The following is a 27,072-nucleotide window of genomic DNA, read 5'->3' on the forward strand; positions in this document are numbered from 1 at the left end:
CGCACAGGTCCAGAGACTGACGGGATCATGGCTAAATTTTTACTAATTTTTTGAAAGTAAATTGTATAATAGATGTGGGACATCAACGTTCGCATTCAGCGGTGTAATCGACAGCTCAGCTGGGATAAAATTTTGAGTGAAGAACATCTTTAGCCTTCTGGTAAGTTATTTGAGCTGTTTTAGGACTTTAACACAGTTTACACTCATGATATCGCCGCCATTTTGTTTCTGAAGATTTTCTTTCATTTCAGACAAAAAATGGAAAAGAGGAAGCTGTAACAGCAAACCTTTATAAACTCATAATAGCTACAAATACATTTTAATATTATCTTTCCTTCTTGCAACTTTCAAATTCTCATCTAACATCTAATTTTCACAGAAATAAAAGCTGCCATTTGTGCTTCTTTCTCTGTTCAGGCATTTACAGCCATTCACACACCTTCATATTTGGCGCCTTAATTAGTCAGCGCGCGCGCGAATCGGAGATTTCTCCTCCCACGAATGTTCCATGTTGCATTTTTTGAGGGGTGTTCTATGTTTATAGTATTGCTTTTCTCTCCAAAAAAAGACGGGCATTTCTTTCTAATAACTACGCATAGTAACTACTTGTTAAGAATAGTAAAACTATGGATAAATTATACATCGACCACAAGTTCAATTTGTAATATAAGCACAATGGTGCACTCCTTCCCCCCGAGTACGGGGTTTGTATATCGTCCTCTCGCCGAATCCTCTTTGGCGCTTCAGATAAATTTTTCACCCATCCGTATTCCGACAGATCCCACCTCCTATAATCGGATTGGCTACTAAAAAAATAGACCGGCTGACCTACAGCTGTATTAGCCAATCATTGCACAGGTTTTTGTCCCAACTACGCAATCCTAGCATAGACCCTGGAATACGGGTAGGAAAACAAGTGATGCGACCAGTCACCTCTGTTCAGTCGCAAAGCTGTTCAGGAGACTCAATAATGTTTCCTCTATTATTGCTATAAGTAAATGCAGAAGTTTTGTGTTATTTATTAAAAAAATAATAATGTTGGAAGAAGAATTGAAAGTCCCTGAAGAGCTTTTTAAGGACGTGAAGTTTTATGTCGTCGGGGATATTGACCAAAAGGTGAAGTTGTATATTTTCTGTCAGTGTTAGCATGTTAGCAGTGCTAGCTCGTTGTGCTAAAGAAGCCTGACTTAGCCTGATAAATATACAGATTTAACATCAGTGTTCCAGCGCGCGCTAATTTCAGTTCAGCTCCTGAGTGATGCTAATAGAGTGAAGAGATAAAGTGGGATTTATGGAAGCTGAGACACAAAGCTAACGCTAACTAGCCAGCTACCTGTAATGGATAGTAAGCCGTGTTAGTTAGCTTGTCTGCTAGTAAATAAATGTCAGTTCTTGTTAGATGTATTAATAAGGCTTATATTACTATCAGATATTAGCATTACAGTTTGCTTGTTATTAAACCCAGAGCTGTTAGCAGGAACACTAGCTGGCTAACAGGCTAACAGCTGAAACTCTACTGAGGGCTCAAAGTTTGGCTCTGAAATCCATTTAAATAAACAAGATTTCAATCTGATTTAAGATTTGAAAAAGTTTTTAAGTCATGAAACCCTTCAGTAAGTCCCTGAGGCAGAGTCTAAATTAGTTTATTTTTAACACCATGCATGTTGACTGAAACTCCACTTTAATTATATGGTTAATATATTGCTACGATTTTTACAGCAGAATAACATCTACATCAATTTACGATACGACTCGATTTTTTTGATCCGATACTGATCGTTTTAGAAACCGGTATCAACTGTGATTGATTTAGTCCTTAAATCACAAAAATCCATTAAAAAAAAAAAAACATCATCGGCAAATGACAAAACGGACGAAGACAAAGTTCTGTCTTCACACAAGTTCTGATACGCAAGATAAAGTTCTAGTCACCGATCAGAGGACACCACGCTCACGCCACAGCTACGAATACACAACCCCAACTCCAGAAAAGTTTGGGCACTGGATAAAACGTAAATAAAGGCAGATTTGCAAATCACGGACCTCTTATGTTTCATTGAAAGTAGTACAAAGATAACTTATCAAATGTTGAAACTGAGAAATCTTATTGTTTTTTGAAAAATATATGCTCTTTTTGAATTTAACGGCAGCAACAAGTTTCAAAACAGTTGGAACATAACCTCTACTTTTAACAACTTTCTGTAAATGTTTGGGAACTGAGGAGACCAATTGCTGTAGTTTTGAAAGAAATGTTGTCCCATTCTCGCCTGATATAGTACAATTTCAGTTGCTCAACAGTTCAGGGTCTCCTTTGTTGTATTTTGCACTTTCTAATGAGAGATAGATCTGGACTGCAGGCAGGCCAGTTTAACACCCAGACTCTTTTACTACGGAGCCTTGCAGAAAGCGGTTTGGCGTTGTCTTGCTGAAAGAAGGAAGGCCTTCCCTGAAAAAGATTTTGTCTGGATGGCAGCATATTGCTCTGAAACGTGTTTATATCATTCAGCATTAATGATGCCTTCCCAGATGTACAAGCTACCCATGTCATGTGCACTAACGCCCCCTCATACCATCACAGATGCTGCTTTTGAACTGTGCACTGATAACAAGCCGGATGGTCCCTCTCCTCTTTAGCCTGGAGGACGTGGTGTCCATGACTTCTAAAAAGAATTTCTACTTTTGATTCGTCAGACCTCGGGATGGTTTTCCACTTCGCCTCAGTCCATCGTAAAAGAGTTCGGGCCCAGAGGAGGGGGCGGGGTTTCTGGATATTGTTTATATCTGGTTTTAACTTGCATTTGTGGATGCAGTAATGAAGTGTTTTCACAGACGATGGTTTTCTGAAGTGTTCCTGAGCCCATACAGTGATTTCCACTACAGACACATGTCTGCTTTTAATGCAGTGTCTCCTGAGGGCCTGAAGATCACAGCCATCCAATGTCAGTTTTCAGCCTTGTCTTTTGCATACAGAGATTTCTCCAGACTCTCTGAATCTTTTCATGATATGATGGACCATAGATTATGTGATCCACAAATTCTTAAATTGTTGCACTGTTTGCCCACGCAGTCTTTCACAGAGCGGTGAATCCCTCCCCATCTTTACTTCTCAGAGACTCTGCCTCTCTGGGATGCTCTTTTTATACCCAGTCATCTTACTGACCTGTTGCCGACTAACCAAATTAGTTTTTTTTTTTAAACAATACATAACTTTTTCATTCTTTTTTGCCCCATCCCAACTTTTTTTAAATGTGTTGCTGGAACTAAATTAAAAATGAACACGGTTTTCAAATAATAAGATTTTGACTTGACTTTGTACAACTTTTAATGAAATATAGAGTTTCCATGATTTGCAAATCATCGCATTCTGGTTTTATTTGCATTTTACGCAGCGTCCCAACTTTTTTGGAAACAGGGTTGTAGATGACAAAACATAAAGTGTACTGATGTACAGAAAGGAATCTCCTGAGTACCTCAAGCTCGGTTTGGCTCATGTTTGTGTTTACACCAGCTTGTTTTTCTATACGATCTGATTTCCTGGATGATTCTTGATGTAAGTAGAACATACATTCACAGTTGCGTTCTTTAATCTCAGGTCTGTCTTTGGAAGAACTTCACTGTATAATGTGACATGAAAACAGGCTGAGAGGTGATTGATATTTGGTACAATGTGATGAGGAATAATCTTTAAAAAAAAACAAGCATGGGGGCTTTAATCAGCTCAACTCTGTATGATCTGTTGGTGTGATTTCAGGTGGTGCAGCTGCTAAAGTCAGGGAAAGGAAAGGAAGTGTCCTACATCGCCCTCGCCACACACATCATCACAGAGGATGGAGACAACGCTGAAGTCAGTGAGGCGCGTGAGGTCTTCTTCTTGCCTGTAGTAAAGGTAAACATCACAAGTGCCTCACACTCATAATTCTGTAATAATTAAATAATAATCATAGCAGGGTTTGATCTTTGATGGTAGTGAATAGCAGATCTGTAAATATTACACAGTGCACTTGTTTTATTTTATTTAATTAATATTTTTGGTGGTGGAGGGTGTCCTTAAACTAAAACCCTTTGGGAATTGTTTTACTTTTGTACCTTTTTTAAATTTCTGTTGTAGCTTTACTGTGATGGTATTTTTTGAAAATTATTTTTATTTTTTTAAATTTAAAAAAATTGTAATGGGGTGTTACAGGTGTAAATCAAACTGTGATGTGTCATTCATTCTCCTTTAAGGGAGTGTCAAAAGTGATGTGTAAATATGTAGTGTGATATAATTATTATTATTTTGCATGTGTATTTTGTTGATGTTTTGGAAACTTAATAAACATTAGTCCTGATGTTTTCCTGTGGGGTTTTTTTTTTTTAGAAATGTTGTATTAACCTTCCTCTGATGTATATCATCATTGTTATTTTTTTTTTCCTCAGCCCACATGGGTGATCCTGTCAGTCAGATGTGGAGACCTGCTTCCGTATCCTTCAGAAATTTCTGCGAGTGTTCATAATAAATACATTTTTCTATGAATTTGTATGTGATTATAAATGTACACATCTATGTAGTTCTGTGCCAGTCCAGTATTTTGAATGCTTCCTCATGAGATATAATTGATTATCAGTGTGCGTACGGATCATTTATTGCTCCCTTGACCAGCCATTAATCAGTGTTACAGGCTTTTCTCCTGAGTCGGGGCAGTTGTTCTTTGGTGTGCGGGTGTGTTTACCTCATGTAAGATTTCTTTGTTTTTTTCCAGTCATCAAAAATACCTCCCAGTCTTTTTTCTTGCTGTGTCTTGGTCTGTGTATATCTTTCTCTCTCTCTGTCTCTTGTACAGCTGACAGAAGATCTCAGCACCCTTTGGGCCTTTATTACGTTTTACGGAGGAGACTGTCAGCTGAATTTCAATAAGAAGTGTACACATCTGGTGGTTCCTGAACCCAAGGGGGTAAATAGCTCTGTTTCTTTCCCCCTTCTGTAGTTTTTAACTGGCGCCTTTGATTTGCATTTAGATTTTACTTGTCCTTTGAAAGCTGAACGTAGTGCCTTGTCTCGCTCTTTTATGGCTGGAGATTGTGTTTAGACTGTGTTTGAACGGTGTCGTTGGGTTGCGTTTAACAGCCAGACGTCTGTGACGTGTGTGGGTGTGTGTGTTACCTTTACGCTTCTGGTGGATTTACTTGTTTTAAAGCTCAGTTTATTGGCCTACATCTTTAGGGCCGTCCTCCTTCACGCCGATATCTGCTGGAACATTTATTCACTCTGCTGATGAGAAAATCCCACCCAAACCCACTGTCACAATTTTTACACAAATTAATCAGTTACAGGTTTTTCTTTTAGCTAAAGTTATATCTGTTTTTGACCGACTGTTCTGCAATAAAACACGAGCTCACCATTTACACTGTGGGAGCTTACACAGTTACGTACTTATTCATTTATTTAAGTGTGCTTTCATACCTGTTTCACCCTAAAAAGTTGGTTGAGGAGTGTGTAGGAGCAATAGGAACAAAATGCCAGAAAAAAGGCAGATTGCTTCACCTGTCTGCTAATTTTGCAGGTTAACTTTCACCCTGAAAATTTGCTAAGCTTAAACCCATTAAACAAGTTTCTTCTTCATTAAATAAAATGAGTTGGTAATTATTTAAACATTTCTTGCTTGTATAAATAATAATAATATGCAATTTATTTAGCGCCTATACAAATATGTTCTAAGTGTTTTACAATCACCTGCAAAATATATAAAACATGATGATATAATGGTTTAAGCTATAACTTCAGGACAGATGTACTGGAATGTCTGGAATGCTTGTTTGTGTTCGGATGGGCCTCCTGTTAGTCATTTTATAGACACAGGTCACTGTAGATCCTGCAACTGAAGCTTTGTGAACATGGCCAGGAATGGACGGGTGGGTTCAAGGTGTTTAAAAAAAATCATTCAAACGTCTGACCTGTCGTCTTAACCGTTAGAGAACTAATCTTGGAAAAAAATTGACTAATCTGAGCCAACTTTTAATGTTGTTTATTGCTTAGAGTTGGAGAAAAAATAATTAGCTTCCATTATGTTGAAAACCCTGTACGATCCCTTGTTTAATTTTTTTTTTTTTAAATCTCTGGATTGCTGAGTAATAGATGTTGTGATGTGATGCATTTTAAATGTATTGGTTTGTTCCCAGGCAAAATACGAGTGTGCACTGAGGCACAGTGGGATTAAAATCGTCACCCCAGAGTGGATCACCGACTCAGTTAAAGACAAGAGCAGGAAGGATGAAGCGCTTTACCACCCGCGGCTCACCTACTACGAGGAAGAGGAAGAAGAGGAGGAAGATGAGGTCAGCGAGGATGAAAATGAGCGTAGTTCACGTTCTGAAGGCAGCAAACGCTCTAGCCCTGCCTCCTCGCGAGGCGCGTCACCTTCCAGGCGTCCACGCTCACCCTCGCCCAAAGCTGAGGTCATGTTTGATGACTCCGACGAATCGGACAAAGAAGAACTCAACCTGAACTGGACGCTGTCAAAGCCCCGCCTCCCACGGAGTAAAGACACGGCGCTCATTAACCTGTGTGACAGTGTCCCTCCTGTGCCGGGTAACAACCAGGGGGCGGAGCGTCCAGAGGTGATTGGTGGGTGGAATTCTGGCCAACGCCCATTGCGGACCATCAATAAGGGCACAGAGCAGCAGCAGCAGCTCCCACGGCCGCCCAACGTTGCACACGTAAGACAGTTTGTATGGTGATATTTTAAAGTTTGTAAAGTGATTTTTATGTATTTTCCAAAATGGATGATTTAAAATTAGATACCGTAAAATACCAAATAATAGCCCAGGCTATTATTTGTCTCAATCACGTAAGAGACCCGGCGCGTATTAGAGACTAGGCGGCTATTTGGAACAGGCGATTAATTCCTTCTTCACAAACACCTTCCCCAAAATCTACCTCAAAACGGGGAAAAAATCATTCTCAGATAGGCCTACTTTTAACCAGTATAACTTGGTTTGTTTAGAGTTAGATTACAGATAGCACGGTGCCAACTTCGGGGAATTTTGAAGACGCAGAATGCATCTTCGCATGGCACAGTCGGGGTGGATAAAGGATAAATCACACACCTTTTCCTGTTAATGACTAGTTAAGCGCATGCTTTACAAAATAATCAAGAAACCACACCATTGTCTGTGCGCAGCACTGTGATTTAATTACTCTGCAAAGTTATGGTCACTTGCTATCACCCTCACCCATGCAGCCTCCACCCTTTGCGCTTCGCGATGTCTGTCAATCTGAAATTGCATGGAGGGCGCGACGTTGAAGCAACATAATTAGGGTGCGAAGTGTCAAACCAAAGGGTTTTTTCTTATGCTGAAAAATAAGTGACCTGCAGTGGCTACATACTGTCATCTTGCATTCTCACGTTTCTCTCCAAGACGTTTCCCTATTTGGCGGATATGAGCCTATTCCCCGAGTGAGTTGGTACGGTGGCTCGACCCCGTAGAAAACTTAAAGTTCGGATGAAAGTTAGTTGAATAGGTTACTGACTTGTAGGCCTACATGTTGCCTGCCTGACGCGTGCTTCTGCCCAACTTGCACGACAGATTACTTGTTGAAAAGGCCCCTTGGATTAGATTGGCCGCGAGCAGACTGAAATGCATGTTAGAACGCTCTCACCTTTTTTGTAAAGCGTCTTCCAGATCCGAATGGGTAAGGGCAAGTGAAATGGTATAAGGTCTTTAATAAAACTCAGTGTGTGCTTTGACGCATGCATTCGGCAATTTAGGTTGTTTAACAGAAGCAGCAGTCCAACCTTGGAAACCCGCAGTCCTCAATGTCACCACACACTAGGGTTGGGCGGTATCCAAATTTTGATACCTTTAAACTGTCTCTGTGTTTTCCCGGGGTATACGGTATTACCGAGAAAAAAATAATATTTTGTTTCGGCCTACTGTGTAACGTGCGCCTATGCCTCAAATGTACTATTTAAAAGCAGCATAGCGAATTGTGTGCATTGTGGTATGGATTAAGCAGCAAAGCGAATTTTGTGCATTGATGAATGGATTAAGAGATATTTCAAAGCATCACGCAACTCTTCCTTCATCTTGAAAATAGCATTCAACTGTCGTTTACACACGTCTGCGTTGAAACGCCATTTGCAGCACTATTTCACTTACTCCATCAAAAAAAGTACACGATGAGCAGGATCATACCCTTTCAAGCATGGGAAATAAAAAAAGAAAAGAAAAAGAATCAACCAACACCCAAGTCCGTTTAGACTGCGCGATAAACCATATTCTTCAGCGCAAATGAGGCGAACCTAATTCAAATGCGTGATAGCTGCACAAGGCAAAATCATATGGGCCCACGTCATGCCATGGCGGGGAAATTAATAATCAAATGGCCTTACCTTGCTTAAAACGTTGTCTTGATCACATAACTCCTTACAATTATTCCACTTAAATCCATACGGTTTAACACACCCAACAAAGATAGCAAGCGCATTGCTAATTCCCACCAGAAACCTAACAGTTTACGCTACGATGTTTTCTTCCGTTTCTTCAGTAGATGACATTTCAAACGTTTATTACCCACATCCCAAATGTCATACGTTATGTTATTTTACCTTGTTGTTACTCATGTAACCTACTCAAAACACAACTCATTGGAGAGATCTCGTGGAAGTGGAGTACCCCAGGCTATGGTGTGCCTTAGGGGACATATTAGATTTTTCGTTTGGTTTGAAACCAAAATACTGCCACACTGCCGATGTTGTATTTTTTTTTTGCCACTAACTCGTTATCTTGACTTGCCATCTTTCAACCGCGGTCTCAGTCTCTTTTTTTTTTTTAGATAGGACAGTATAGAGAGACAGGAAACGAGCGGGGGAGAGAGAGACGGGATCGGGAAATAACCTCGGGTCGGAATCGAACCCGGGTCCCCGGATTTATAGTACGGTGCCTTAGCCATCTGAACCATGACACCCCCGGGCTCAGTCTCTTGCGAAGCTTTCTGTCAGACTCCAAAATGTCACGCAGGGTTGCCATGGTAACGACATAAACAACCCTGCACGCGATGAGAACTTCTTTAGGAAATTGATAGAATTAGTGAAAATACGATCACACAGTTATTCGGGATGATCTTCAATTTATTATTTTATATTATGACCTCATGTACTCCATATTTATTTAGATATTATATATTTTTTTAAAATGACGGTAATGAGACCGATACCGTTGGTACTTTTGGATACCTCGGGATACCTTCTTACCGTAATACCGCCCAACCCTACCACACACGCTGGCTTTCGTTGGGTATACCCAAAGGGGTATTCCTCATTCGATGATGTAAGTGATATCCCACACACCCATGTCAAACGTAATTGGCTAAGACATCTGTCAAAAGTTACGGAGTTGCATTCCTCAAGAAATATTACGGTAGACCAAGATTATAACATTGAAATGGCATGTTTATTATCACGTAACAAAATGTTGTAAACAGTATTATAGAAATAATTTCATTTTTCATTCATTCATTCATTCATTCATTCATATTGTTTCGGTAGAAAACTATGCAATGCAAAATCGTTTAAACACCAGAAAACCAGAAAAGTGCTGGGCCTCAAGATTCTAGATAGAACGTTCGGACGTTTTTTTTTTTTTTTAGACCCCGGCGAGTATTCGGAACCGGCCTTTATTTGTCACAACACACGCATACACCCGGCCGTTAAAGGGAACTCAGCAATTAATTGGAACTCGGCTATTATTTGGTATTTTACGGTAATTAAATCACAGCACTGTTGAATTCTGGATTCTGATTGGAGGAAACTGATTTCCTCATTAGTCATGTTTAGTAATTATTATTATTATTATTTTTATTATTATTTTTAAGATTCTCCAAAGTCTGACTTCTAAAAGTGTAGAACCGCAGGGGAATCAGAACCAACCCGGTGTCCCGAATCAGCTTCTGTTCAACTCCGCAAAACCTCCACAGCACGCAGCACCACAACTCGCTCCTGAAGTGCAGCAGCAGTTACTCCAGCACCAGCAACAACAGTTGCAGCAGCAGCAGCAACAACAACAACAACAACAGCAGCAGCAGCAGCAAGCACACCCGATGCCTCCTCAGCAACAGCAGCAGCAACAACAACATGCGCAGCAGATGCTCCAGCAGCACCCCATGATGCACCTGCAGTCGCAGGGCATGCAAATACATCATCCTCAGCAGCAGCAGGCAGGGTTTCCTCAAATGCCGCAACAGCCGCATCAGTTCCTCACGCAGCAGATGCATCAGCAGATGTACTCCCAGCAGCAGCAGCAGCATCAGCAACAGCAGCACGGTTTCCTGCAGCAGCAGCAGCAACTGCGACCACCGCAGCAGCAACAGCAGCTTCTCCGACCACCCTTACAACAGCAACATGTAATACAGCAGCAGTTGCTGCAGCAGCAACACAGGCTCCAGCTGCAACTGCAGCAACAGCAGCAGCAAAATCAGCAGCAGATGCACCAGCAACATTTGCAACAACAGCAGCAGCAGCATTTCCTTCAACAGCAGCAACAGCACATGCAACACCTGCAGCAACAGCAGCAACACCTGCAACAGCAGCAGCAACATATGCAGAATGCGCAGACTCTGCAGCATCAGACACCGACACCTCTGCAGCTTGTGCAGCCGCATCAACTGCTGGGCCATGAATCAGGACAGGAGAGTAAGTACAGCAGTGAGGATACACACAGGCAAAATATAACGATATAATACTCATACTGTGAAAAATTAAGGTGTTTGTTTGCTTATTTATTTATTTTCTGAAGAAGCACAAAAATTGCTTCAAAACTGTTAAAACTGTAAAACATCTCTCGTCTCGTCTTCTTCCGCTTTATCCGGGACCGGGTCGCGGAGGCAGCAGTCTAAGCAGGGAAGCCCAAACTTCCCTTTCCCCAGACACCTCGGCCAGCTCCTCGGGAAGAACACCGAGGCGTTCCCAGGCCAGCTGAGAGACAGTCCCTCCAGCGTGTCCTGGGTCTTCCCCGGGGCCTCCTCCCGGGGGGACATGCCTGGAACACCTCCCCAGGGAGGCGTCCAGGAGGCATCCGAAAAAGATGCCCGAGCCACCTCAGCTGATTCCTCTCGATGTGGAGCAGCAGCGGCTCTACTCCGAGCTCCTCCCGAGTGACTGTGCTTCTCACCCTATCTCTAAGGGAGCACCCAGCCACCCTGCGAAGGAAACTCATTTCGGCCGCTTGTATCCGCGATCTTGTCCTTTCGGTCATTACCCAAAGCTCATGACCATAGGTGAGAGTCGGAACGTAGATCGACCGGTAAATTGAGAGCTTCGCCTTTTGGCTCAGCTCCTTCTTCACCACAACGGACCGGTAAAGCGACCGCATCACTGCGGAGGCTGCACCGATCCGCCTGTCGATCTCACGCTCCATCCTTCCCTCACTCGTGAACAAGATCCCGAGATACTTAAACTCCTCCACTTGAGGCAGAACTTCTCCACCAACCTGGAGAGGGCAAGCCACCCTTTTCCGGTCGAGAACCATGGCCTCGGACTTGGAGGTGCTGATTCTCATCCCAGCCGCTTCACACTCGACTGCAAACCGCCCCAGTGCATGCTGAAGGTCCTGGTTTGAAGAAGCCAACAGGACAACATCATCCGCAAAAAGCAGAGATGAAATCCTGTGGTTCCCAAACAGGATTCCTTCTGGCCCCTGGCTGCGCCTAGAAATTCTGTCCATAAAAACAGAACACCGGTTCTGTTCAACTGTAAAACATAATTTTTACATTTAAAAATAAAAACATTTTATTTATTAATTATAAAAAATGTTTTTTTTAATTTAAAAAAATTGGGGGGGGTTAACAGACTAATTGGAAGCAGCTGATGAAGTTTAACCCCTTCAATGCCCTTGGACTGGTCACGTATGTCATGAAATCTTTTACCGCTGTGCCTTATGACGGCAGAATGTTTTAGGCATTGACTATAATTCATATGCGCCACTATGAAGTAAAAGTAATGTGCCATGTAAGGTATGTAAAAGGAGGTGTTTATGACAAGTAGCGTACGTCATGAGGCACAGCGGTAAAAGATTTCATGACATACGTGACTCGTCCAAGGGCATTGAAGGGGTTAAAAAGCATTTTGTAATTTAATAGGTTTAGTAGAAGTTACAAATTCTTCCCTTTTTAAAAGATTAAAAAATTTCTCCTTTTAATTATTAATTTTATTTATAAATAAGTCATAATTAGTCATTTAAATGGTGATGATACTGGGTTAAAAATTTTTTTTTACTGAATTGTAAAACTAATTTTTGCAGATTAGTTTTTTAATTTCCTCCTTTTAAATAATTAAATCAATGATTATGAAAACATTAATGATTATTTAAGATTATAGAGTATAAATATGCTATTTATTGAACCTTTAAAACTATAAAATGGTAAGTTTTGGTTCATTTTTAAAAATTATTAAAAATAATTCTTAAATTTATTGTAAATAAACTGAGCACTATAATAACCATTTGGTAATTTATTGAGTGTTTTAAAAGCAAAATGCATTTGATGTTTGCATCTTTGTTTCATGGAGCAATTTAACGCTTTCAATTTGAACTGTGATTGTTTTAGTGATTCTACTGTAACATCTTTCCGTTCAGTTCCTGAAGATGGCTTCCTGGTTGGCTGCGTCTTTGCTATCGCTGATTATCCGGAACAGATGGCTGACAAGCAGCTACTGGCCACGTGGAAACGGGTGAGAATCCGGATCATTATCCTGCAGTTTAAACCTGAGCTGTTTTCTGACTTTATTCTGTAATTAAAATAATCCAGGTGTTACTCTAACCACATTTTTTTATTATAATTTTTTTAATGCAGATTATTCAGGCGTATGGAGGCTCTGTGGACTCTGCTTTGAATCGCTGCACTCACTTACTGTGTGAAAGTCAAGTCAGCAGCATGTACCTGCAGGTAAGCACACCTGCGCCTCTGTGTTCTAACAAGGTGCCATGATATCTCACAGGCTGTAATTATAGCTCAAAGAACTTCAAGAAGGCATTATTTTTGATAAAGTAATATTAGCTCTGTGCTACACTGCGTCAGGCTTTAAGGGAGGGCAAGCGCTGCATTACAGCTCACTGGCTCAACACGGTGCTGAAGAAGAAGAAGATGGTTCCTCCTCACCGCACGCTACATCTGCCCTTCAGTTTCCCTCCAGGAGCCAAACCCTGCTCGCAGCACGTACGATCAACACTGCCATCCTTTTACTCTCTCTCTATGATTTTATAGCATTATATCATGATGGATGATTGTTTTTATCATTTTTTTTTTTAAATTGTGCTTCCCAGATTATTTCAGTCACTGGGTTTGTGGACAGCGATCGAGAGGACTTGAAGCTTATGGCCTACTTAGCTGGAGCTCGCTACACGGGATACCTGTGTCGCAGCAATACCGTTCTTATCTGCAAAGAGTAAGCTTTAAATCGTTCACTCTTTCATTTTCAAGGGGTTCCTGAACAGAAACAGAAAGCTGAAACTTCTGTTTTGTGTACCGGCTTTCTGGATTTTCTAAAGTAGTAAATAATTTGCAGTGTAAAGTCAGGGTTTTTGATTTGAGATGCAGCTCATGACAACAATCATGACAACATTAGGCCACACCAATTTAATTAGTTGGTTCTCGGATTTTTTCAGGACAAATATGAAGCGGGCGCGCGAAATAAAAATAAAATTTAAAAAATGCTCTGATGGTAAAATTAGCGGTGGAAATAGAGGGCTTTCATAATAGAGAAACAAAACAAAGACAATACATTATTGTTACACATTTCATATGGCTCTTTTAATACCTTATCCAGGGATGAGACTTTTCCACTTTTCGGCGGATTTCCGCTTTTTCTGAGTAAAACTCAACCTTTTTATATTATTGCCAAATCCGTTGAGATTTTTTTTTTCATTTATTGAGGGGGGTTGGGGTATCTTTAGTCTCGCTAAGTCTTGCGGTAGAATACGTGTTATCTACAATGTAATTGGCCAAAACATCGCTGGCGAGAGCATGATAGCCAATCATAACAGTTCTTACAAAAGTACCCGCATCTGTTCTATTTTATCGAAACTTGCACATGTTCATCGTCGCTGCTCTTCAAAAATACGTTTATCTTTCGTATTGGCTTTTTTACTCAAAATGCCGAATACAATTGACAAGCGAGACGAAGCAAAGGTACGTGAAATCAATGCTGGTATAAAAAAACAGAGAGAGGACTGACAAGCTCTTGTCTTTGGCCAAAAAGCTGAAGAAGTCGAAATGATCAAATGAAAATGAGAAGTGACTGTGAACTATAAATAATTGTAGAAAGTGTACACAGACATTATCCCATAAACTTAGCATTCGTTTGATTTAATACATTGAACATGTATATGATAGTCAGTAAATCTGAATTAATGCTGACAGTTTTGAAAACTTAAATATTTCAAAAGACTTTTTGAAGAAATCATATGCAACTAATGAGGACATAGGGAGAAAAGGTCAGTCACCCTAAAGTTTTATTTAATATATGAACATTTTGATAATTAATAAAACTTAAGTTTAATGTGAATTTAGTTTGTCGTTTTTGTTGATCATGAATTATAACCATACCCTTGAATGTAGAATGTGATTTTATCTTGAATTCAAACAATACTCCTATTGATTTGAAACATATTTTCATGTAAATATATAAAAAAGACAACAGATATATTTTTTTTTTATCTACTACAGCTCAGATTGCAGGACAAGTGGTTTGTAAGGCCTTATTTTTCAAAATTTTCCGGGGCGGCATCTTGAAGCCCCCCCCCGTTGGCTTTGGGCACCATCTTGTTTTCTGCTTTTTTGATGACCACCCACTCTCATCCCTGCTTATCTTATTTCCACCCATATGCATTAAGGGCTAGCTCTGGCTGCACGTCTTTTATCAGGCAAACCAGTAAACAGAGAGGCTAAATAAACGATTATTGAATTACAGTCAATTGAACGTCTACAATGCACAGAAAAAAAGATTTGACCAGGAGTCGGCTACTTCTGATGTCTAAATACTTCGCATGATTTTTTGTTTGCCCCTCACATCAATCAATGAAATATATAAATCAAACCCACCTCCACAGAGTTGTTGTCCAAGTTGGCACATCGCAGGGTAACAAGCTCACGGCATCTTGAGTACAACTGTGCAAAGTTTTCCCCCTCTTGAATTTCGACACACCTGTCAAAGATTTTATGCTTCTGTTCGCTGAATATCCTAACAATCACAAACAGGCTTTGCAGGATTCCCCTCCACAGGCATGTTTCTTCCACAAGTCTTTATCTAAAGTGAAAGGGGCGATTTGATTGGTTTTCAACGTCATGTGACCTCAACATGCAGTCGATTTCGATTTTTTTTTTCATTTTGCATTTTCTTCAAGCAGCGATTCCAAGAACCAACTAAACGAATTGGTGTGGCCTTATCTTAATTTCCCTGAGGGAACCCTCCCAAAGGGATCAATAAAGTTTTATCTAATCTAACAGCGGAGAGCTTTAAATAAAGACAGAGCTCGTCAGTGTACTTAACGTCACTATGCATGAAATCACTAAACATTTCAAGTCTTCTGGATGTATATATGATATGCAGCAAGTGTGTGAACAGTGCTGCTCACCAGTTTACATGATCATAAAGTGGACTAGAGCACTAGAATTTTTTTTTTTTTAATTATCCTGTAATATTAAATACTGTTTGGTTTCATAAATATATACAATGCAAGATGTTTCTCTTTCTAAACCTATTAAAGTATTAAAATACTCTACTATGCCTGCTTCAGCATGTGCCACCACAAATGTAAATTTTTTTTCCCTTTAAATATTACACCAACATTTTTTGCTAAACACACAATTAATTAACTCGAATAATAACACCAGTCAACAATTTTTCAGGAGTTGTTTTCCCAGATGAAATTGGCTGTTTGTTATGAAATGTGGTGTGCTGAACTCAAATATGACAATTAAAACAGCCGATTGGCTACGGCTTCCAAGATATTTAAGGTTTTACATTTTATACTTATGTAAATTGTGTAGATTGTGACGTTTTAAGTATAAATTGTAAAACTAGGTCTCGTGTTCATGGTCGGTTTACATGATATTTCACCTGTTCTCTTTATGTAACAGCAGAAAATCAGCAAAACGTTTATATAAATAAAATGTATTATGAACCAAATGGCAAAAAACAATTATGTATAAGTACTGAATAGGTTTAGTCCTTATTCAGTGTGTACTCGGTGCTTTTTGGCAGCATGTCTCTTGTATTCATGAAATGGAGTGTCTCGTCAAGCAAAGACTTAATCTCGAGTGCATAGCACTGTATGGAATTTTTATTATTTATTTATTTAGAGCTGATTTAGGGCAATTTGTTCAGCAGAGTGATGTAAGTTGACTTATGATTGCATTATCAGTGACTTCTAGGAACAACATGATAGCATGTATGATGCAATACCAGCTTCAGATTGCATCATTCATTGTTTTGCCAAAAAAGTAAGTGCTATCCAAACCCAATCAGATTTATTCATAGAGCCAATCTTGAAAACTAGAGCCACTGAACAAATTTAAGTTTCATTTTTGTTCACAGCGACACAGAATTAGTAAAGTTTGACTGTATTTATTTCAGAAGCATTTTGGCTGTAGACCAGGGAAGTAACGTGTAAATGGTTATTCCACACCATTGACTGTAACTACAAACGAATAACTAGTATGCGTTCTTTAATAAGTCAAGAATTATTGGCGAATTGATGCGATATAAGGAATAAAACGTGTGTTACTAACATATCATTTTGTACTTGGCCTGAAATCAATAATCAAATCAATAATCAAACTGGCTTTTTTCTTTTTCTTTCACAATCCAATTGTCACATGGGGTCCGTGTCATCACTTTACTGATGTGAAAAGCTGTGGAGAAAACCGTGTTTTTGATTTTCCCGAGTATCTTACCCAAGGACACGTCAGAGAAAATCTGCTTAGAAATTGTAAACACGAGATGTGAATGTGTTGGTGTTCATGCCCTCCCGTCACATCAGAGCCCATTATTCTCACTTCACTAAAAATTCTCATTTCTGTTCATCCAAGGTCCTGAGAGAGAACTGAATATCAGGTTTTATTATTTCTGATGATTTTTACCTTATTCCCTTATATGAACTGGACATGTGCCATTATACTGCATTAATTGTATTATCTGTCTGTATATCTATATGCCTGTCTGTATGTATGTGTATATAATTATAGTTTTTTGGCAATAAATAATTAAGAATGAATATCATTTTTATATACTTATAGATTTTTCATGTATGTATTTATTTATTTATATTTTGCTAAATTACTATGGAAGTAAAAAGCTATATACTGTAATACAAGCCCATAGTCACGTCTCCTGTAATGCTGTCAGTAATATATGTTTCATAAAACTGGCTCATTTTTGTAACTGTATGTATAGTTTATGGTGGTATGAGCGATCTGTCTTGTACCTGTGATGCTAATCAGGGTGGGTGTGTGATTTCTAGGCCAAGTGGGCTAAAGTATGAGAAGGCGAAGGAGTGGCGAATCCCGTGTGTAAACGCTCAGTGGCTGTGTGAAATCCTGCTGGGAAATTTCGAGGCTTTACGGCAGATCCAGCACAGCAGATACACTCAGTTCAACTTGGCCGAACCTCTCGCTCCTAACACGCATCTCGTCCAGAACCTGCTGGGTAGGGTTCCTTGAAATCATTTTCACATCTTCATTATTGGAGGATTTTTTTTTCTGTTTAAAGTTCTTAAAAATGCTAGCGCACACACAAAAAAAGTGACATCATTTTTTTTCAGAATATGGTCAGTTAGGTACGACGTGGCAACTTCTTACCTTCCTGATCTGTTTTCATGTGCAGTAAGGTGTTATTGCTGTATTTAGTGTTGCCTTTTTTTTTTTTTTTTTACATTTTTAACTGGTTAAGTGACTCCCTTTCATGCACTTTTCCTCACTGTAATTACAAAATTACCTAAAACAGTTACAGTCTAAAGAAAAGCCAACATTTTAAATGAATATTTTGATGTCTGTCTGTTTTGCCGTTTTAATGTCTATTAGTACCCGATTGTATTGTCATGAATCCTGTGTAGATCTTTATGTCCTGTGCTTTCTCATGCCTTGTTTAGCTGATTGATCGTCTCAATGTCCTTTTTATTTCACTCTTCAGCTGCTTGGAGAAATCCTGTAAAAGTCTCGCCAGAGGCATTGGTGGTAAGAGGACTTTCTTTTTATAATTGGACATTGGGACTTGTATTAAATGTAGTGAAGGACAAAATGTATTATTTATTAGAATACCTATTGGTCCTGTGAGGGATGTAATCTAGCTCCAGTTGGATTTTTATATTGGATGACCTTCATAAGTCATTATAGGGTGTTGATCTAAATGTAACGACAGTAACAGCGATTCTCTCCACCGTGTTTTCAACCTTTTGGCAAGTGAACAGAAATACAGAATTACCTTTTCAAAGTGATCCAAAATAAGTAAGCTGAGATACCCATACCCTTATTTATCCCCTTTATGGGCAATATGATGATATAATATCAACATTGTTGTTATTATTATAAATTAGATCATAATACACCTTTCTGTGATATATTGCAAATGTTAAGAGATCTCTTTCTGACTTTTTAAGATTTTGTACTGAGGTTTTTTTTTTTACAGTCAATGTTTCTATCTCTTTTTCAGTGTTAGATATTTTTGTAGACTATAAATGCAATTATCTTCAATTTTAACATTTTTAATGCAACTCGACTGCTTTGTTGGCCTATATATTATATTCATAGGAATGCCTTCAAGCATATGTCATTTTTTTTCTTTCCCATATCATCACCCCTACATACCATATATGGTTAATTGTGAGTGTCTTTCTGTATATAAAATGCATTCAGTAGCCATGAACAGTTGGTATTTATGAAGGTTCATTGCTTACACTTGTGCCTGTGATCTGCGTATGAACGTTGGAAGAAATCTGATGTTCTTGTCCTTGAGAGAATTCTAAATATTTTGTATAATGAACAATTTAGAATCCTATACCATTGTTGGTAAAGTACTGGGACAGACTTTGTGAGGTGCAGATTCTATAACAGCTCGAAAGGTCCACAAGCACGCTCTCTGTCTCTCTCTCTCTCACTCGATCACTTTCTCTCCCCCCTCTGGTGCTGTTAATTATGATGATGGGCTTTTTCAGCACCACTGTGTAGTCCTTTGTGTGTTATGAGTGTGTCTAAGTGTCTTGTCTCCATGCTCAGAGCCTCCGTCTGCAGCAGAAACAGAAACAGGCTGAGGGAACTTCACAGCCACCTGCCAAGAAGCCCAAGTGAGTTCTCGAGTATACTTAAGTTCTGTTTATTTGAGGTGTGTGTGGTTGTGTGGTCTTGAACCAAGAAGTTGACAATTGAGGTTTTTCACCTGACGTCACAGGGTCACGTGACGCCCCGGTGTCCGCCATTTTGAAGGTCAAGCTACATACTAACGCTGCAGACAGAAAGGGAGAACCAGCTTGAAAAAAAACGTGTTACAGACACCGGATCCAGTGTAAATAGCTGCCGGAGCGCGCTCCGGCTTGCTCCGCCTCAAATTAAGCAGCGCGCTCCGGCTTGCTCCCGGAGTGCTCCGGCCGAGGTTCCGGAGCGCGCTCCGGCTTGCTCCCCCTCAAATTAAGCAGCACGCTCCGGCTTGCTCCCGGGAGCAAGCCGGAGTGCGCTGCTTAATTTGAGGGGGAGCAAGCCGGAGCGCGCTCCGGCAGCTATTTACACTGGATCCGGTGTAAATAGCTGCCGGATCATAATTACAGTAAACTAGTAAATACAGTAAAGGAAGACTGAAAGGTTTTAACAGTCATCCAAATGACTGAACGTAAATACTAGCTACTATGTTGTTGACATTAGCTAGTGCTAACAGCTAGCTGCTAGTACACTGCTACAACACAGACACCGACCCTAATAATACAGTTCTTGGTCATTGCCTGGTAACAGCAAATTTATAACGGGCCATGTCTCAACAGACTAAGAAGTTATTTCAATGACATTTAATAACATTTTGTTTATCCTGAGGACCGAAAGTAAATGAAAATGTGAACAAACCTTAGCTGTAATAAGGTGGCGACCACCGGCTCCAGGGACGACCCGCTGATGTAGGCATGTTACCCAGCCTGGCACAAAATATTTGTAGGCATCCAAACTCTTATACGCTTTCAGATCAATACCTGTGTATGGCGATGGGTTTTTAACGACATAGGTATACAGATCATGTGGGCCGAAGTCAGGTAAAGACGAGGGCTTCGTGTACTTCCGTACGTCAGTGAACAATCCTGGTGGAAGCAGGTAAACGTCGTTCTCTAAGCCTGCTAACCTCAATTTTTGCAAATACCTCTCCCTCTGCTCGCCCTGTAAATGCCCTACATCGCTGGATAGTGAAGGTGTTTTCTGCATCTCGCTCCTTTTTCTTTTATGTTTTTCGTTTGTCGCCTTCCTCGCATTCAAACTGATTTGAGCCGTGAAGTCCAAAATGGCAGCCTAACGATGCATCACATGACTTGGTCACGTGGGTGAAAAACCTCAATAGGGCAAGTGCGAACCAGTTAGATGTGGTAACAGTGGCACAACCTGTTGTTGATTATTTTACCATAATACAACATGCACTGGGGCGGCACGGTGGTGTAGTGGTTAGCGCTGTCGCCTACAGCAAGAAGGTCCAGGTTCGAGCCCTGTGGTCAGCGAGGGCCTTTCTGTGTGGAGTTTGCATGTTCTCCCCGTGTCCGCGTGGGTTTCCTCCGGGTGCTCCGGTTTCCCCCACAGTCCAAAGACATGCAGGTTAGGTTAACTGGTGACTCTAAATTGGCCGTAGGTGTGAATGTGAGTGTGAATGGTTGTCTGTGTCAGCCCTGTGATGACTTGGTGACTTGTCCAGGGTGAACCCCGCCTTTCGCCCGTGGTCAGCTGGGATAGGCTCCAGCCCGCGACCCTGTACAGGATAAGCCAAAAGCCAAAGTCCTTCCCACGCCAAGTGGCGCATAGGGCGGCGCTGATCTCCGTTTCCGTAGCCCTCGGCCTCTTGCCTATTACATAGCTAAGGTTACAGTGGGGGGCGGGTCCTCTGGTAACCGCGAGAGTTTGACTCCCCACTCACATCTGTATTGCAGCGTGCCTTGCCAGACGGCAGTAGGTACCATTTTTTTATGATGGTCTTTGGTATGACCCGACCGTGAGTTGAACTCGCGATCTCCCGATCGCACACTAACCACTAGGCCACTCGCCGGTACGTACAGGATAAGCAGTTACGGATAATGGATGGATGGATGGACAACATGCATTGGTTTATACATTAAAAATGCGTTATTAGAAATTTTGAAGGAACTACAGCAGTGGAGTTTGTCCTGTAGAAAACAGTTTCATATAAAAGGAAACTTCTGACATTTTTTGTGTTTGTGGTATGAAATATATAAATACATGATTCCAATGTTATAGCATTGCTGCTATGGTCAATTGCTATCCCCAATTTCTTTTTTTCTAAGGCTTTTTGAGGTAATTAACCCAGTCATTATTTCTCTCATTAGACTAGAGGAGCTGCCCACACCTTCTAAAAAGCTTCCTCCAGAGTCGACCCCATATGTTTTCTTCACTGGCTTTGAACCTCTGCAAGCTCAGCAGTACATAAAGGTAAGTCAACATGCTGTCTTTCCTCTTTTGTTGTTGTTGTTGTTGAGCTAGTTCTTGGTGCTGATCTCCTGATTCCTGGGGACGATAGTGCACTTATCACTGACCAGGGATGTGATTTTTCCGCGAATTCGCGGAATTCCGCTTTTTTCACCTCAAAATTTGAAAAAAAATTTTTTTTCCGATTTTTCGCTCAAATATCCGCATTCATATCCTATTCGTTCCGACTTTCAGTAATTCCGTCATTGAGATGAAACGAGGTACGTGATTGGCCCATCGCTCTGTAACAACCAATGAACGCGCTTGTTAGATAGCTGTACGTAAGCTCGCTTCAAACAGAGTTGAAAGATGGCAGCGTCCGTGATCGAGCGTAAAGATGCAAATCGAGTTAAAGAAATCGACAGAATAGTGAAAAACAAGTTCCGCTGGGAATGGTTGGAGAAGGAGGTTGCTACAGACGTTGGACATAATACTGTGAGACATTTGTTCAGGTCGGGGCGGATCGTCTCTCGCTCAGGGGGAGAGAGAGATGGCGTGCTTGCTGGAGGCCCCTCTACGCATCAGCGTGTTATCTGTGAGTGTGTGTCGTTTGGTCACGAACAAACTCAGCTTTTTATGTGTGTGTTTTGTCCGACGTGGCAGAGCCGAGTGTGTTTGACAGGACACGGTTGTCTGGGTCGAGTTAGTGGGCTTTGTTTGTGTGTTTAGGGAGGCGAGAGGTTGGCTGACGGTCACCCGGAATGAGTTCACGTACCGGCGCGCTGAGAGGAAAGGAAAGAGAGGAGGAGATATTTCCACTTTGGGTGTAAAATGACTAGAACATTTGCTCAGGGAACAGACCCGACACCAGAGTTAGCTCCTGAGTTAGCACGGCTTGCTAGTAGCAGTGAAGTTCTGTTACTTTACACTCAGGCTTGTTGCTACTTAGCCATGTAGCTAGCAAGAGCTTTAACGCACCGCTTAAACACAAGTCTGCCAAGGCCATTTATTTATAATTTTAATCCTATTTTGGAGCATGTATAGCTTCTTCTGGCTACATAGGAAGTCAAAATATGTGTTGCAGCTGCCTGCTCTGGCGAACAGGCGAAGTGAAAGTGAGCGCTGCGCAGCTGGAAACGCCCCCTGTCCTGTTGCTCCACCGCGCTGATGAAGAGGAAATCTGTTGCGCTGAAGACCAAACCGCTCCATAAGGCATATAGAGTGCACTAGAGAGACTACAGGGGCCCCCTGTGTAGGGCACTTGTATAAGAAGGAGGAAGTGATTTGGGATTGAGCCTTCAGTGTGTGTGTTATCAGCCAGGTTGTTAAATTTATTTATCTATTATTTTTTAAATTATTTTTTTAAAAAAGTATGATAATTATGAATGAAATGAACTTAATTAAATTTACAACCAATGTAGATACATTACATTATTTACACATTACCGTGATATCTAAGGCATAATTAACAAAATTTACAGCAATAAAAAAAAAATAAGGGCAGCACGGTGGTGTAGCAGTCAGCACTGTCGCCTCACAGCAAGAAGGTCCGGATTCGAGCCCCGTGGCCGGCGAGGGCCTTTCTGTGTGGAGTTTGCATGTTCTCCCCGTGTCCGCGTGGGTTTCCTCCGGGTGCTCCGGTTTCCCCCACAGTCCAAAGACATGCAGGTTAGGTTAACTGGTGACTCTAAATTGAGCGTAGGTGTGAATGTGAGTGTGAATGGTTGTCTGTGTCTATGTGTCAGCCCTGTGATGACCTGGCGACTTGTCCAGGGTGTACCCCGCCTTTCAGAAATATGAGTAGAAATATTAGAGATATTGGCTTCTTCACAGACTTCTGATTGGATTGAATGGATTCAGCAAACACATTTTTTGTGAATGTTGTTTAGTGAAAAAGTGATTTTTATTCTTGCATATGAAAATCCTCAAGTGAGTGAACACTGTACAGCTCTGTATACGAGTCAATTTCACAGAAAACGTGTTTTTTTTTTTTTTTTTGTCCGGACGTGTTTTGTTTACATTTTGAGATTTCTAAAACCTTTTTATTGTCTCATATGATAAAACATTATCAGTTCTACCTTGCATTTCAAAATTTGACTACTTTGGTTCATTGATTACTTTGTCCCCCCACCAGGGCGCTGCCCTGGACCAGCTGGGGGCCTGTGGCCCCCAGACCCCCGGCTAAAATTTTCAGATAATTTCACCAGCCCCAAATCACATCCCTGCACTGACTTGTTCTGCAGAACATGTTCAGGGCAGAATAAAGTCTTAACTGCAGCTCGAGAGCTGAGACAAATCAATATCTGATCTGAGATGACACTCGAGCATTCGTGATGACACACAGCCTCTCACACACGTGTCCTCTGTCTGTTTCAGAGATTGTACGAGCTCGGTGGTGAAGTGGCTGAGAGCGCACAGAAGTGCACTCATCTGGTAGCCAGTAAAGTGACACGCACGGTCAAGTTCCTGACAGCCGTCTCTATCGTTAAACACATTGTCACTCCGGAGTGGCTGCAAGAGAGCTGGAAATGCCAGAAATTTGTGGGTGAGTGCGAGTGGAGAAGGGTTTAAAGACCGTTTTCCCTTATTATCTAACAGGAAATGGTTTATACAAAGGTGCAAATGAGATGCGTATACTTGCCTTCATTATTGCAGTTTTTAAATGCTCTGTTATGTTTATATAGATTGGTGTTTAGGTCAGATTTGTTATCAGCTTTCGGACCAGCACGGTGGGGTGGGGTTGTTTTCTTCCTTCCTGCCTCATCCCCCAAAACTGTCAGATACAATTACAGGGCTCCTGCCTGAAAAGTGTGTGTGTGTGTGTAGATGAACAGAGTTACATGCTGCGGGATGCAGAAGCTGAGGTGCTCTTCTCTTTTAGTCTGGAGGAGTCGCTGAAGAAAGCTCATACTGCTCCACTCTTCAAGGTGATGAACACCATCATATAACATCATCACTGTCCCTTTCTTTTTTTTTCTTAATTTCTCCTCTTGCTTTCTTTTTCCTCCCCAATTTCTCATCTTTTCTTCTTCACTCCATTCTCCTTACCTTTTTCTCCTTGCTGCTTCTGTTTTCTCCTTTTTCCTCTCCCTTACTCCACAATTCTCCCCATTTTCTGTCATCGCCGTCGTCTTCTAGCCTCCTTATTAATTTTCTCTTCTTCCTTTTCTCCTTGTCTTTTTCCCTCCCACTAAATGTTTTTCTATCTTCATTTCCTTTTTTCCCCTCAGTCCTTCAACCATACCCTTTCTTCTCTCCTATCTTCTATTTCTGCTCTTCTCCCATGACTTTATCTTTCCATTCTCTCTCCTCTCTTTCCCTCCCCTCTCTCCCTTTCTTCCGGCCTGTGCTGTCCTCCAGCACTGACGTGTGGTGTAATTGGATGTCACCGAGGACTTGCTGTGACTGAGATGTACGTGTATTAAAGATGTCCATTCTGTCTCCTCAGGGTAAATTCTTCTACATAACGCCGGGAATCTGTCCGAGCCTCAGCACCATGAGAGCCATCGTAGAGAGCGCCGGGGGGAAACTGCTGTCCAGACAGCCGTCCTTCCGTAAGATCATGGAGCACAAGCAGAACAAGGTACTTCCTCCTTTTCCTCTCTTACCATTTAATACAGTTTCTGAAAGAGTTTTGGTATGAAAATAAAGTTTTCAGAAAGAAGCAGGTCTGAATTTTTACACCTTAGTGTAGGATGCGTTGCTGTTTGTGTTCATGTTTGTTCTTTTCTGTAACAGAACCTGCCAGAAATCATCCTCATCTCATGCGACAATGATCTGCATCTGTGCCGTGAATATTTTCTGAAGAATATCGGTAAGGACATTAGGAAGGAGAAATAAATACGCTCTTGGGGAGAGTATTGGAGCTGGTGTTATGTGGGTTTATACCACAGCACTGTTGTATTCTGGATTCTGATTGGTCCAGAGGTGTTGATTGATTTTCTATAGTGTTGTCTCTCTCGTTAGTGCAGGTTTATATTAATTCCTGACTTATAGTATGTTATAGTATTCACACAGACTTGTACGGCTTAAAATACATCCGTAATTGGGAGAACCCTTTTTAATTACCTAATTATTTATCACTTCACAATTTATGCTTAAATATGATAAAATGAATGATGTAAATAGATATAGATACAGTCATTTTATTCATCCCAGAGGGAAATTCACATATTACAGCAGCACAGAGTTAGAAGGTCCACCAAGAGTAATTTAACATTATAAATGAAATAAAATAAGGATGAAAAAAAATGTATTTATTTATATATATATATATATATATATATATATAAATAAAATAATATAAATAGTCTAAGATGTGATGTGGTAGTACAGTGGGATATAAACTTTTTCTAGATATAAACAGCAGACTTGAGTGGAATTAAATCAAAATGCTTAATTTTCACACCTTTTGTATCCTCACACCCTCAGCTTGAAGCTCTTTTGACTCTCTCTCTCTCTCTCCCCCCATTTTTCTGTGTTATTAGACGTCCACAATGCTGAGTTCATCCTCACAGGAGTGCTGACGCAGACTCTGGATTATCAATCATATCCTTTTTACCGGGCAATAAAACCCACAGAGATCTCCTTCTGTTCTCCTCCTCCATCTGTGTGTTTATCCTCAACATTTTCTTCTGTCTCTCTGTATCACCACCCTTTTTATTTATTTATTTATTTTAAAATAAAAGGTTACTACTTAAAATATTTCCGAGTGCCAAAAGTGTCCTTAACATTCTCACATATAAATTCACATGATCAGTTTGGGAGGAACATCTTCGGGAAGAGAACACTAAACTTTCTCTGCTGGTCGACCCTGAAGGTTCCCTTTTTATAAATATGTAAAAAAAAAAAAAGACAATACTATTTGTCCCCCCCGTCCTTTTTTTGTACTTGGTTGAAAAGTCTTTTTTTGTAGAAATTACTTGTGAAATAAATAAATAAATACATCACTGTTATTTTTTAACAATTGTTTTAAATTATGGCTCATTTTTCCTGGTTTGTTTTTGTCTCGCTTTTTGGAATAAAAGTCTCGTTATTGTCGCCGAAACCAAACTCATTTTATGTAATTGCTGTGTAATATAGGTGGAAAGACAAGCAATGAGAATATATAATAGCATGGAAAATGTTCTACTTCTGACTAGGAAGATGCTGATATTAATTTTTCTTCTCATTATAATTGCCTTTTCACTTTTTTAAGAATAACATTGCTTTATAGGAAAGCCATATTTATATAAAAAAGGCTTAGGGTTGCGCTTCAGTCCAATCCGTGGTCCTGTAATTAAAAAAAAAAAAAGATTGTTTTATTTTCTGTGATTTAATTTTGTGCAGTTTTATTTTATGTAACTGCTGTAACAGGCTTGCAGCATTTCTTTCTTTTTCTGAGAAGCTCCGGTCCAAACTAAGGAAGGCAGAAGGAAGAATAGAAAAGGTATTTTTTCCTGAAGCAC

The 27,072-nt window shown here is 40.5% G+C and overlaps 1 protein-coding gene across 1 annotated transcript; it reads left to right on the forward strand.

The window, feature by feature from the left end:
• Positions 1-915: 915 nt before the first annotated feature.
• Positions 916-26,591, forward strand: paxip1 (PAX interacting (with transcription-activation domain) protein 1). Its single transcript, XM_060905599.1, has 21 exons — positions 916-1,116; positions 3,752-3,886; positions 4,417-4,460; positions 4,651-4,714; positions 4,821-4,931; positions 6,157-6,693; positions 9,851-10,667; positions 12,607-12,701; positions 12,824-12,916; positions 13,049-13,186; positions 13,294-13,415; positions 17,491-17,675; positions 18,159-18,202; positions 19,241-19,308; positions 21,547-21,649; positions 24,002-24,170; positions 24,452-24,552; positions 25,074-25,208; positions 25,364-25,439; positions 26,113-26,172; positions 26,364-26,591. The coding sequence occupies exons 1-21, from the start codon at positions 1,036-1,038 to the stop codon at positions 26,378-26,380; spliced, it is 3,195 nt and encodes a 1,064-aa protein (XP_060761582.1). The 5' UTR covers positions 916-1,035; the 3' UTR covers positions 26,381-26,591.
• The last annotated feature ends 481 nt before the right edge of the window (positions 26,592-27,072 follow it).

Source organism: Neoarius graeffei, chromosome 23 (genome assembly GCF_027579695.1).
Source record: "Neoarius graeffei isolate fNeoGra1 chromosome 23, fNeoGra1.pri, whole genome shotgun sequence".
In the NCBI taxonomy this organism is placed as follows: domain Eukaryota; kingdom Metazoa; phylum Chordata; class Actinopteri; order Siluriformes; family Ariidae; genus Neoarius; species Neoarius graeffei.

Excerpts from the sequence above, each read along its gene's own strand:
- paxip1 (XM_060905599.1), top strand. The coding sequence starts at position 1,036 with ATGTTGGAAGAAGAATTGAAAGTCCCTGAAGAGCTTTTTAAGGACGTG. Across the intron at positions 10,668-12,606 it reads CCATGAATCAGGACAGGAGA|TTCCTGAAGATGGCTTCCTG; the intron begins GTAAGTACAGCA and ends CTTTCCGTTCAG. Across the intron at positions 17,676-18,158 it reads TCTCGTCCAGAACCTGCTGG|CTGCTTGGAGAAATCCTGTA; the intron begins GTAGGGTTCCTT and ends TTCACTCTTCAG.